The following is a 14,377-nucleotide window of genomic DNA, read 5'->3' as shown; positions in this document are numbered from 1 at the left end:
CAAATAGAAATTAGAAAAAAAAAAAAGTTCATGCATAGTCAGTTTACAAAAGATTTGCTTAGAGGAAGATGAATGCAGGTCAGAATTTGTGTTTTGGCACCATGTCAGTCATGCACAGAAATTGAATGGCCATACTGCACTCTGGACAAGATGCTTCTGTCCACATGACAAGAGTGAGAAGTGTTGTGTTTAATACCTAAACAGTTCTACACTTGTGCATACAGAAGTTGCTGCCTTCTTTAAAAAGTGACCTGTAAGAAAAAGACATTTAAAAAACTCTTTATTTTTTTCATTGATAGAGAGAAGTTCCTTAATTTGCTTGAAAGGCAGCCAGGAACAAGCTGTTTCTTTTCTTGTGAGTTGAAAAAAAATACAAAATTATACAGAATAAATAGTAAATATAAATCTAGCTAGAATTCATTGCAAAAATAAACTTGCAGTGTTCTACTTTTTTTTACCTATTTTTGTCACAACACTTTATTTTCTTCTAATTTCAGAAAATATAACATATTTTTGTACAAACAGCTAAATACTATTATTCTTCCTCGTGTGTGTATTGTTGCAGTTATTCTGTCTGGGAGTTGCTTTTGGGTAGGGTGGCAAAGGACCTGTATTTGCACTTGGAATTTTCTAGCCACAGCAAATTCATTTCCTCCAAGAATATTTAAAGCCAGCACAGAAGTTATTTATATATAGAGAGAGATATATGAAAACCCCAAACTTATTAAACACAGTAACATATTTACAGCTGATTCTCAGTAGCTTTTTAAATTGCCCAGGATTATGAGTGGAAACACCAGTGATGCACAATATTTTATAGCAGCAGCTCAAGAAAAGATTGTCCAAACTTAGGTAAAGCTATCAGGGAAAGTAGCAAAAGGCTTGCTTTTTTCTTCGTTGAAGATGTTGAGTAAACATAGTTACATATTTTTCCTTCCACATACTGATACAGAATGCACATGATGAAGTTCTGCATAAAATGCTTAAATATTTGCAGGCTCTGGGTGCATACACAAAAATCTTTTCTTTTTGTGTGTTGTTTTTTTTTTTTAACTGACATTTAGTATGACAACATTTCAACTCCTTTCATATTTATTATAAGTGTATGTTAGGTGTAATTGCGGACAATGGTCATGTATGCAGTGCATGTACTAACCTAACCAATACACTCTAACCTCATAACTACAAACACATTTTTTTGTGTTTTTTTTGGGTTTTTTTTGTTTTTAAAGGAATCTAATTAAACTGAGGGAAAAAAGAAAGAGTAAAAGTAACAAATATTTTTCCATAGGTTGGGTACAGAATGGAGAGTGCCATACACACCTTTTTAAAATGTTGAGAAATATTGCAATAAGCAATTTTTCTCCCACAGTTCAATCACACAAAGTTCATGTTTAACTTGGGGTGAGACATATTGCCTGCACACAACCCCATGGCTTCCCACAGTGATCCCTGAGGTTTTTTTTGCTAGGATTACTGCTGTGCTTAAGTTCTGACTGTTGACATGTTATTATAAGGCACTTTTATTTACAATGGTTCCAACTTAAAATAGAATTACAGAAATTCGGCCCCAGCCCAACGTATTATCACTTCATGTTTGCTGCTCCAGGACTTCCAGGTAGTCAGGCTCAGCATGTAAATTAGCTTTGAGTTCAAAATACTCATTTTTAGTTTGTTCTAGGAAAACCTTTCTCGGCCTGGAGTACATAAGTGTCTCCATTAGCTTCAGCTCCTCATGTGTTCCAGGATAATGAACTTCCATATCAGGCTGGAGCTGGACAATATTTTTTCTTAGGTACTCCGTGATCCCTAGTTGCTGAAGTTCTCTCTCTTTTTCAAGAATGTTTCTGTACAAACAGCTGGCATCCTGAAAAGATAGAAATTCAGCAGATTGATCTGTAGCCTTATATTTGACATTTGAACCTGTAAGAGGTGAATTGTTCTCTCTTTCCAGGAGACTTCGGTGTAGATGTTTGGAATCATTAGCTTCCTTCTCACTTCCCTCCTCCTGTTGCTCAGTATGTTTGGGGCTGAAGGATGGGCTGCGGTAGACCTGAACCATGGGAGTAACCATACGTTGCTCGTAAAGAGTTGCAGCTGGGCGCTCTGTTGTGTGGTGTGTTGTCTTATGTCCATACATGCTGTACTGAAGGTGAACTGGGCTACTATCCCTCATTTGTTCATCTGCTTGTTTCTTTTTACATCTTCGTCGCCGATGCAGAAAAAGAACAACTATTCCTGCTGCACAAAATACAATAGTTATAAACACAATTAGAAGTCCTAATATTAGAACAGAAAGTGGGACAGCATCTGTAAGGGACCGCAGGATGGTGTCTGCGGTGTTGGTAGTAGTAGAAGAAGTTGTCACAACTACAAAACTGGCATGAGTTGGTAGGGCAGGGCTGTTTATTAAACCTGGACACAAGACTTCACTGTTCAGGGATTTCAGTTCTTTTTTTGCTAGGTGTCCTGGAGATTTACAAAAAATATCACCCATCATTGTATTCTTACTCAGTTTTTGTATCCATTTTTGCAACCCAACTGAATCACAGGTACAGTCCCAGGGGTTGTCTTCAAGTTCAATTTGTACCAGCATATCCAGTTCATCCAAGACATTGCTCACAGGCAAATGAACAAATTGGTTTGTTTTCAGATTTAATCTGGTGAGTGGAACACCTGAAAAGATATGGGGTGGCAAAGTCTGCAGAAGGTTGTTATTTAAGTAGAGGACCTTAAGTTTTGGCATTGCATTAAATGTCCCTGGCAAAACTTCTTTGATGGCATTATATTCAAGATATAAGTATTCAAGGTGCTGAAGGCCAAGGAATAGATTCTGACTTAGCTTTGTAAGATGATTGCCATTGAGATATAATTTCTGCAATCTAGTCAGATTCATAAAGGATCCTTCCTCAAGGATTTCAATGCGATTGTTCCCCAGGTGAAGCATTTCTAGGCTGGCATAGTCCACAAGATCTGATTTCAGTAATGTCTGAATAATGTTTCCAGCTAGAATAAGCTTTTTAGGATTTGGAGGAGGGGGTCCTAAATCAGACAAGCTTTCAATATTTCGCTCCTGGCAGTGCATGAGAACTCCTGAGAGCATATGGCTGGTGCAGTGACAGGGGACGGGACAATAGATTCCTGGAAACTGAGTAGCAGGCTTTGAACTATGAAGCACTAAACTTGGTTCTTTAGTAGGAGCTTTCAGGATAGGAATCACCTTAGTTGATAGGTGACTATCACTGATAGAGGTGGTTACAACCAAGGGCAGTGACCCTGAAGGGTCTTCAAGTTCATTGACAGGATGAGTGGGACAAAGTGATTCTTTTTTCAACCGGCTTAAGATGCTGCCTTTGATAACTGGAGGACTATTGCATACAACGTCACCTATTATTGACTGAGGAGGCATATTTTCTAACCATATCTTCAGCTGCAGCAAATCACAGTTACAGGCCCATTTATTGTCTTCCAACTGAAGGTCTAGTATTCTACCAATGTGTTCCAAAAAGCCAACATAGGGCAGTGTCTGTAACTGGTTTCCGCGAAGATCTAAATGAGTCAATGGCACAAAACGAAATATGTTCGGAGGAAGATACTCAATGGCATTATCATTCAAAATAAGCACTTTAAGCCTGTTGAGCTTGCTAAAGGCACTTGCTTCAATCACTGTGATGAAATTATTGTCTGCTTGAAGAAACTCCAAATTTTCCAATCCATGAAACGTATCTTCTTTAAGTGTTTCTAAAGAATTGTGATTGATATGAAGTTGCTTAAGATGGCTGAGACCATTGAAAGCCCCAGGCTCAATATCTGCAATATTATTAAAACCAAGATGTAGAGAGATAGCATTAACAAGGCCAGCAAAATCATTCACATGTAACATAGTCAGGCCATTGTTTAACAGATTAAGATGGAAAGGCCGTGATGGTGGGACATTTATTTCTGATACCATCTTGATGCCTCTTTCTTCACAGTTTATAATCATGGTATCATCCTTTTCTTCACAGGAACACAAACTCTGACAAGATCCTCTGACTGAAGAAAAAGAAGGCTGTGACTGGAAAGGATCAGATGCAACCACAACTGAATATAGAATAAAAATCCAGAGCTTCATCTTGCCCAGCAGATTCTATAAAAAAGAAAAGAGAATCAAAAGGAAAAAGGAAAAGGAATAGAGTCATGATTTCACAGGAGTGATTTCTTTTTTTTTTTTTCCCTGGGGCAGGGGGGAGCAATAACCACTCCTAGTACTTGTCATTGAAGCTACCTCACCTTTCAAACAATATTATATCGTGCAAAATATTTGAATTATTTTCTAAGCAGAGAAAAATATGTTTAGTTTAATGTACTGAATCAACAAACACAGTCATAAGGGGAGTGCTTCAGTACTTTCACACTGATACACCGAAGTAGGAGATAATCAGGAGTGTGTTGTCTTTATTTATATAGCATATAGGATGTTTTGCCAATGGGCAGCAATAATAAGTTACTGCCCCAAGCAACTTATATCAAGACTAATATAATATTTTGGATCCTTGCTTTGTGTCACCATATAGCACTGCAAATTTTAAGAGTACCTTGCTAAGCTCAACTTAATGTTGTCCAGCTGCTGAAGAGAAGAAATAAGGTTTGGTTTGGTTCAGCAATGTGTTGTGAGCAAAAGCCCATTCAGTCAGGATACAGGGAATCTCTCCTTTAGTTCTGCATTATGTATGTAAATCAGAAGGTATTTCCTCTGCAATCCTTGTACCCCCAAACTGAAAAGGAAGTAGACAAAATAATTCTTTTTCTTTACTTAAATTTTAATACATAAGTTATAGTTTGTGGCTATTTAATGAAAGCAGGGAACACAACACATGGTAGTCTAATATGTTTGTATATAATATACACATAAAATAATTGTGTACACAATTAAAACAAAGAGAGAACTGACAATGCAGTACATGTGAGAAGAAACAGGTAGGCAAGTGGCAAACTTTTTTTTTTTTTTTTAGATATTTATTAAACTCCTTCCAATTATTATAATCATTAATTACCGCAAAAATTCTGAAATGCACGTGGAACTAACTGTGCTTTACAAGTTAAAAATGATCGCCAGTATCATCCGTATGTTATGTAACTTAAATTATCATCTGTCAAGAGTTCTTGCACTTTGCAATACCTGATAAATGCATCATTACAGTACAACTATGGAGTCACAAGCAAAGTTGACACTTCGAAATCAGGTATTTGTTATCATTGGTTGGAATTAATTTATGCTACACTATTTGAAGATTCTCTATTTCTTTCTGTCAAGGCTGTTTAATTAGCAAGAACAATGGTAATTCTCGATATATAAGATGGTGTGAAATCACTATGTATAATCTTTAATTAAATATTTCAACATTTCCTAAAAGGAAAAATAAAAACAACTTACAAGGGAATGGACGATTTAAAACACGAGAACTTTTTTGGGGTGTACTATTTTTTCTAGGACTGAACTAAGCAGGTTTCGTAAGTAATCCATCTAATAAAGGTCACTTGATCTTTCAAAGTAAGCTATTGAAACATGGAGTACAGAATGTCACTACACAATTAACCAGCTGAAGTGTTAATTTCTGAAAGATTAGAATCTTTTACAAGAATCTATTCAATTACATGCATGAACATTCTTATAGTGTGGCCATATGATTTGGCATCTCATCAATATATATTTTAATTATCATGTACCTTTGTTACTAGCAACACCATTTCTCAAGGCTTCCCTTAAAACGGATTGCAAAGTTTTATACATGCAGGCACTTAATGTTGTGGTTTGAGTATTACACACACACATGAAAAAGCAACAACAGTAAATGTGTGCACAGTGAGTTATGTTTTTTCTCCATTAGTAGATCCTGATAAGATGTATGGGTTTAGAAGTAGTAAGTGCAATTCACAGTGTGAGAAAAAGTGTCCTTAAAATTATGACCTTTTATCTTTGTTTCAGTAAAACAAATAATTTTGTTGTCTCATATAACCCTCCTTGAACTCCAGCTGCCTATGTTTAATATATATGTCTTTAAGTTTGTTTTCCCAAGAAATATTGGATAAGACACAACATGTCAAGATGTTATTTTGAAGTATGCAGAATAATTCTAAGATAGTATTATGCTAGAGATTTATTCTTGCTTTATATGCATCAGTATCCTTTCCAGTGACCCAAGGTAAAAAAATGCAGGTTCTTGACACAGATGCCAGCTTCAAACCTACTGTATGAGTAATTAGATTTTATTTCTGTACACTTTCTCTGTAGGAATTCCAGCTTCAATCTGCATCAAATTCAAGCTGCACTTATAAAGTCCCTGAGCAAAATTAAATGAAAAAAATAAAAATCTGAAAAGCATGTTGCATTCTAGTGCGTATTGAGAAATAAGGTTATAAAAATGAAAACCCTCCTCTCAGAGATGAAAGTAACAACATTTGTAACCAATTGGAAAACATTCCCATTTTAATCGTCGTCATACTTCTGTGGGCAGCAGTGCCAGAACTCTAACACACACATATGCACACAACAAAAATTAATAGGAGAGTTATATTCTTTTTTCTTTTTTCCAATTTTTTCTTGGTCTGAACACTCAGGAGTATGTAATGAGGATCTCTTTTACTATTGTAAAATAAAAACTGCTTTCAAGTAACAGATGATCAACATTTAACTGAAAGAATTCATAATAAAATAAAATTTAATTTAAAAGACTTATCAAAGCTGACCTTTTTCTGCTTCATGTGGTGATGTTTTTCAGAAAATTCTACATGGTAACTTAAGTTTGTTCATTTTATCTGCTTTCATATAAGTCACTACTAACTGCATACTGTAACTAAGCTTTTTGCAGTAAGAATTCTAAAAGACTAAAAAATGTCACAGTCCTTTCTGTGAGGCAAAGTTGAATACTTTCAGAAGTAGTCACCTTATAGCAAAGGCACCACATGCTTGACAAGTAATAATCAATGTGGTTTTAAAACATTGAAATAGCTTGTTTCATTTTACTTGGGGTTTTGTTTGGTTGTTTTAATTCAGTTATTTAAAAAATGCATGTTGAAGTATTTCAAAGCCTTAAGCTAAGAAGTGGTAATTTCTAAAAGCCTTCAGGATTGTTTACTAAATTCTGAAGGGAATCAGTCAGATGATGCATTTAAGACCATTCTTGCACTTCAGGAAATAAAAACAAACACCCATTCCTCCCCCCTCAAGGGATCTGAAATCAGCATTTCCTTAATACACACATTCTACACAGTTGGCAGTTTGAACAAATGCACCTGGCAGACTGTTTGAAATACCGTACAAACTGCCATCATTTAAAATACAACTTATATAAAGTCATGCAGAAAAAATAAATTCAACTGGTACTGAGAAATTAATTTCTCATATGCTAAGCTAATTAACTAACTGTAATCTCTCTTACCTGTATAGCAGTAACACTCCCTGAAACGCTCAGTAATGCACAGTTGGAGCAGCTGTTTCAATGCAATGTAATTTTTCCCTGTGAAAAATGCACACTTTCTTCTGAGTTTCACTTTGCTGCAAGCTCTGGTAATACTACAGCTCTATAAAGTTAAAATCCTTGTCCAGAAGACAAAGTACAAAGCGTTCAATTGAAAAAATCTTCCAGGCAGCGTGCACATTAGACCATCCTGTAAGCAGTTGTCCTTTTTTCCTCAATTAAAATTCACAGCATACTTCGCAGCTATGCTGACTTTTCTGCATATAGTTAACTGTTTGCAAGAATTTGGATGCAGTAAACAAACAAGATGCTCAGCAGAGCTTGACTTGATCACTTGGTTTGTCAGATTTTTAGATCCAAGCTGCTTCTGTGTTCTCTCTGCTCTTTCTAGTCTTTCTTGTTAGCTCAGTTTGTTATTAGTCAGATTGCCAGGGGCTGGGAGGTAGGCGTAAATAAAGAGACTTCTTGGCTTTTGACTCAGCCTTTAAGCCCTTCCCCACCAGAGAGCTTTAATCTGCCAATGTCATTTAATACAAGATACAGCTCCACCTTGAGACAGATCTTCTCCTCCTCCTCCTGCAATTTCTCTCACTGCCTTTTTCCCTTATCTAAGTGAACCTTGGAAAGTAAAATTCAGCTAAATATCTTCTAGTTTGCTTAAGGTCTGTTAATGGCTGATTTTGCAAAACAGTATACATCCACTGCAGCTCTTGCAGTTTGTTCTCTTGGGCAGATCTTGCATTTAGTTTATAGCTGCAAATGCTTGCTTTAGAAACTGAAAGCGTTCCAGCCCAAATACACTCCACAAAAAACACCACAAGGGAAACCTTGTCCTCTGGAAAATATGTCTATCACAATGAAGTGCAGGATTATTCAAATATATAAATGAGACAGTACAGCTTTCAATCCAGTCCATTCAATGTGACTGGGGTAGGGATGAGTATGTATAGTTGTACATACTTTATTTCTGGAAAAAAAAAAAAAAAAAAATTGTGAATATTAGTGCTTATGCTTGCACAATGATTGCCATCAGTCCTTTTTAAAACAGCCCATCTTGTTCTGCAGGAAGAAAACTGTGTTGATTGTAATTGTCTGTTTTACAGATGCTAGCATAGTGTGTTGGTATCTATCCACATGAAATTGTATTGTATGTGCATGAAACATTGCTTTGATAAAAAACAGTCTGGTTTGGGGTCAGGGTATTCTTAAAGGCATGAATCATGCTTAAGGTGTTATTTTCTTTATGCTCATAAACAAGTAATTAGCAGATACAGTAAGGCTACAGGAAAATGTTTATTCCATGCAAGGAAGATTTTCCTCATCCCTCCTGCACTTCATGGGATGGTTTTATATGCTGCAAATGCTACTTCCTTGTTCATCCCACCGTCATGGAGACGCAAAACCTTTTGGTGAGCAACAATAGATCTGGTGCTTCCGTGTATTTACCCTGTAGAGCATACCATTTCTGTTTTGTTCTTATTGTGTCTTGGATTACTTTACAGATTGTTTACTACAGCCTCAATACCAGTCAGATTCCAGTAACTTCTTTTGTGCTGATAGCTCTCAAGGTGGCCTCACTGGCCTTTGAAGGGGTACTGTGATGTATCCTGATGAAGGCCATCAAGGTCTTGTCATATATATATATACACACATATACACATACATTTATATATATAGGCATACGTATATATGCCTTGCCTTATTAGGATGAGTTCTTTAGTACTTAATTTTCTACAGATAAAATATGTAATTTAGCAAAATAATAAAAAAAGACAAAATATTCCTAAAGAAACAGCAACAATTTGATTTCCATTCATTTCAACACATCACTTATTTGATTGCATTTTGCTACTTTTAATGAACCTTGCCACTCTACCTTGACTTGCAGACATTTTACTGTTAAGGCTCAAAGATTCTTAGCTATCTGTGTCCAGCCAAATAAATCATTATATTCTTTATTCATTTTGAATTTATGACTTGTAAGTCAGATTCTTTCTAATTTTAACTAAACATTTTACAGGTGCTCACACTTCACTTGTGGTTGATTGTTTGAGATGGAGAATATCTGTATATATACAAACTCATATCAGAAGTGAAAACAACATCGTTCTTTGCTTTTCAGTTAGCATCCACAAGAGTAAAACCTGATTACGAAAATATTTCCAGAAATCAACTACTAAGAATGGAAGAGCATTTCCTAGCCATAAACAGTCAAAAAACACTGAGAATGGTTATCCATAATGCTTGTCATTCCACAAACTGTATATTTGCCAGTTTTATAAAAATATGGCTAATGATTATTTTCTACCACAATTTTATGAATCATTAAGCAGATTATTATAAAGAATGTGATTCTGCAAGTGCATCTGCATGGGCAGTGTTGAACTGACATGGAGTTTTTATCTTGCACTTTAAACATTCACCTTTATCAATTGTTCTGTCAATTTTAAAATTTGTGAAGCTGTATAAATAAAATCTAAAACTGTCAGGCTTACTTACTTCTAAAAAGACCTTAAGCTTTTATGTCATTCCTCTTCACCTAAGAGGAAAAGTACAAAGTACAGCATCTCCATAGATCAGAAATGAGACCATACCCCTCTAACTATACACATATTGTTCAGAATTGTCCCCCAGCTAGTCAGTTTTCTTTCTTATCAATATATACATGTAGAGATAGAAGTTTTAATTCTATTAAGTATGTAGGCCTTGTATAAAATCCTTAAAAGAGGATGTTCTAATATTGTATACCATGTTTTATTAAATTCTGTGTTATATGGTAAGCTGTGCAGGTTTCTTTAACTGTATACATTACAGAGGAAACACCTGAGCCTGAAATACATAATTTGTAAATTTTGGTATGACCAGAAAATGCCCAGGAAGGCTCTTCTGGAATCCTTTGTTTTCTTCTTAGCAATACATTCTCTCCATTCAGGAATATTTTGAAGACTACAGGGATGCCCATAAGAAGCAGTGGAAAGATTTCTCACACCCTTTCAGTCAGAATTTACTAGTACCACTTCTAGATTACTTTGAAGAATATTTTCCATATAAAGGATATTAATTTCAAATGTGGAAATTAGGCTTACAATTTACAGATTAGTCTTCAAAATGTAAATTTTCATGGTACCCTACTTATTTATTTGCAAATTCAGTGTTTAAAAATAACAGGAGGAATAAGGATCTGCATTTGCTATTTCAGTGGAAGGTAAAGCTCCCCTCCTCCCTCTTTCACAACTCATAGCCACTTCTCAATATGCACATAAGGAGCCATTGATTCCACAGAAGACGTGGCAGCCAAATAATGTATCCTGCCCTGCCTGCAAGAAGCTGTTAGTCCACATCAGCAACTCTTCACCTGTATTTCTTGCAACACCAACTCTTTGAACTCTGTATAAGTACTGGTCTGAAAGCTTAAGATACTATACTGAAAGGATGTCTTCTTCTGGAACAACTAAGTAACATCTGAACATTCATACCTGAGAGAACAGACTGAGGGACTATGTTGAAACTCATATACATAGTATACCTGAAAATTCCAAATGGAGAGACAGTCACCAAGGATAAATCTTAACTAAGTAGGATCAGGGAACGTGGTACATACACATACTCACACACAAAACAAACAAAAACCCATCCCATAATACAACATAGCTGCACTTATGGAAGCTACCAATGGTTACTTCAAAGCCAATGCAGAGCCTTTCTCTCCCATGACAAAGGAAATCAGGAAAGGTTTTCTTGAACTATACGTTTCACGACAGTCAAGTGAATAGGAAAGAAATAATTAAGATTTGCATTAGGAAAGAGAGGAGTTTATTTTCTAGGCATCCATTTATTTGATTCAGCTACAGAACACCTATTTCCTTCACAGAACTATTGCACCTTTTTTATGCATTGGGGTAGGTCTTACTCAAAATCTTTTTCTGGTCTGAACACACTGCTTATGTGGCTTTTTGCAGTCATGAACACACTGCAATTATGTAAACAAAGGTCAGGATTCCCTTCTAAAAGTGATATGCAAGTCTAGTGACTTTTCTCTAAGTAAATATTTGGTTTAATTTTTATGTGAACCTTATTGAGAGGCAATTCTCTGAAAAATCTCCTGAAAAATTTCTTCAATTTATAAGAAAACAATCCGGATAAAGGAACAACTTTTTATTATCCTAATGCAGCTTCTAAGTAACTAAATGAATTTAGACCTATATATGCATACCTAATATATACATACATATATAACATTGTATGCATTGATAATCATCATGATGCAAAATTCATATTTCCTGAAGTCAAGTATTTTCAAGAAAGTTATATTGAAGCTAATGTTCTTTATATTTCATTTTTCAAGATAAAAAGTCATATGGTCCTTTAAATTTCCTGTTGGAGTGAACACCACATTTTATCCTACTATCCTTAACACCATAACTCCTTACAAAACAGTGGCTTCTTAGTCATTTAATAAAATATGATGCAGTGGTTGTAAATAGTCTTTATTTTGGAAACAGATGAAACCAAGCTGATTTCTCTTGCATACTTCTTCTTTAGCAATCCAGCTTTATTGTATTATTCAGCTCATTGTAAATGTGTAAACATTTATTTAATTTGCACTATCTCCGTCTTCGGTATCTGTGCAACAGATCTTGAATCTTGTTTACATTTTGTTTACTCATTGACAGAGAACTCTCAGTTCTGCACAATATAGGAAGAGTTTAATATCAAAGTTAAAATCTCCTAATCTACTTTGAGATGTTCATAAATTTTGGTGTTGGAGTGACAGATGTCCCTTGATCTGAATCAACCTCTTGGAACAAGTAGATTCTCCTCTCCTCTCCTCCTGAGCTTGGCAAAATTTGAATGTCAATTCAAAAAAATACCTAGAGGTGACTGGTCTGTAAAGGAAAAAATTCGCCTGAGTACTTGCAGTTATGATGAATCAGATGCATATTTTTTAAAATGTACTCTGCTTACCAATGACTCAAGAACCAAAAAAAAAAAAAAAAATTGAGTCATGGTTTGGCATTGTACAGCATGCTAGCAGCCTAAAAACCTCTCTACTAATCTACCTGTACTCCCTTTTCTTAGTAACTTTTGCAACCCCAGAAGCATTATTGTCCATTGACCTTAAATTACTGTAGGTTTAGAGTGAAGCAATCCTCTCCACTACCACATAGCCTTCTGAAACTTTTTTAAAACCAAATGGGGTAAAGTGCCTTTTGTGCATGTAGAAAAGAAAACCCAATGTGAAATCAACAGAATTTCCCTTGACGTCTTTGGGCTTTGTTTACTTTTCTGATTACTCTGGACTTCCAGTCAATAGCCTTTAAGATATATTGGAATAAAATTTAAATTAAAAAAAAAAAAAAAATCCTTGCAAGGTTATATATGCTAGTTATGTTCTACTTACTTTTTTTCACAATATGATGCAGTCAGCCAACTGCACCTCTAAGTAGTCAGCCTCACATAGTTACAAATATTCCAACTGAAGTATAGTCCGATTTTCTGACTTTCATGTCTGACAGTAGCTGAATGCCTAGCTCTCATAAAGCCCTTGAAAAAACATCACTTCAACACCAATAGTCAGTGCAACCCAAAGGTACAAGAATTGTGTAAAGCTTTTGAAATAAGTAATGGAATATTTTTATCTACTGTACTGCATTCTTTTAAAGGCAAAATTGCTTGGTCTTCTGTTCCAAAGATGGAGAGTAGAGAAATACACACATACACGTGCTGTACGAGTTTGCAACATACTTATGATGTTTTTTCAAATTACAACCTAAGATGTTCACAGTTCCAGATGAACTGCTAACTTTAGATTAATCTGTCAATAGATTAAACAGTTTATTGCTAGCACTCAAGCGTGTAGACATGCTAATATGTTATAAACCCCTTAAAGGAAAAGGAAAAGGAAAAGGAAAAGAAGGAAAAAATAATCACTGGGTGTGCAGTATTCAATAATCCAAACAAAGGATATGACATAATTTACATATGTTTACATTTATTTTTTCAATGTTAAAAAATTACTATTCTTAGTCTTTTTCAATAAGTCTGAATAGGAAAACATGAAATATTGAAACTTCTGTGTAAGAAAGATTTCCTTTCCTTTTGGCTATGAATAATGTATTGATATTTAACATTAGTATCCTGTTGAACACAAATGAGTTTCTACATGCTGACTGTGCCTAAGCCTATTCATGATAAAGCATGACTAACCTAATTGTACATTACATGTTACCGCTGTTCCATAGAAACCCAGCTAACGTAGATTATATCAAGCAACTTGGAAAAACACTTGAAGAGTAAACTCTGCAGTAGTCAATCAAGTTTGGAATATCACTAGATTGAAAATAGCCATAGCATTCAATTAGTTTCTCTTGAGGATACTATATACATACTCAGAAAAATTCACAGACCCAACAGAAGTCTAATGCACTAATGAATTAATATTTAAGCTCTGCTTTGAAGATAATTTTGTCTTCTTTCTGATAATGCATATCCTTTACAGAGGCACTGACCTGTGTTCTGAATGCCAGCTTTGAATATGTAATATAGGAACTGAAGCAAGTGAGCACACAGGTCAAAGAACACTCTTTGGATCTATAAAGTCATAGGTAGAGTTCAAAAGAGTAGTAGATCTCGACAGCTGGAAACATGTCCCTCATCACTGACTTCCCAGTACAGAATTGATGTGAGCTAATTTTCAGTCTAAAAGTTCGTTGGTTAAGTCCAATTTCATCAACCTATTTTCCTTTTTTTAATGGATGGACAAATCAGGGATAATTTGTCTTGTCTACCTTAAGATGTCAGTCTTTGGAATGCATTACTCTCGAAGTCCCTGTAATTCATTGAGATGTCTAGAGCTGAGCTTAGACTTGGACAAGTAATTTTTCGGCATCTGCAATGGCTGAGATAAATCTTACCCT

General features: G+C 35.3%; 1 protein-coding gene across 1 annotated transcript; it reads right to left on the bottom strand.

Moving 5' to 3' along the window:
- Window positions 1–263: 263 nt before the first annotated feature.
- On the bottom strand, window positions 264–7,803 carry SLITRK6 (SLIT and NTRK like family member 6). The gene is made up of 3 exons (XM_076362248.1): window positions 7,422–7,803; window positions 4,578–4,757; window positions 264–4,129 (listed from the first exon to the last, which is right to left on the bottom strand). The coding sequence occupies exon 3, from the start codon at window positions 4,112–4,114 to the stop codon at window positions 1,592–1,594; it is 2,523 nt and encodes an 840-aa protein (XP_076218363.1). The 5' UTR covers window positions 4,115–4,129; window positions 4,578–4,757; window positions 7,422–7,803; the 3' UTR covers window positions 264–1,591.
- Window positions 7,804–14,377: the final 6,574 nt, after the last annotated feature.

This window comes from Aptenodytes patagonicus, chromosome 1, assembly GCF_965638725.1.
Source record: "Aptenodytes patagonicus chromosome 1, bAptPat1.pri.cur, whole genome shotgun sequence".
Lineage (NCBI taxonomy): Eukaryota > Metazoa > Chordata > Aves > Sphenisciformes > Spheniscidae > Aptenodytes > Aptenodytes patagonicus.
This window is presented reverse-complemented; position numbering and strand designations above follow the sequence as displayed.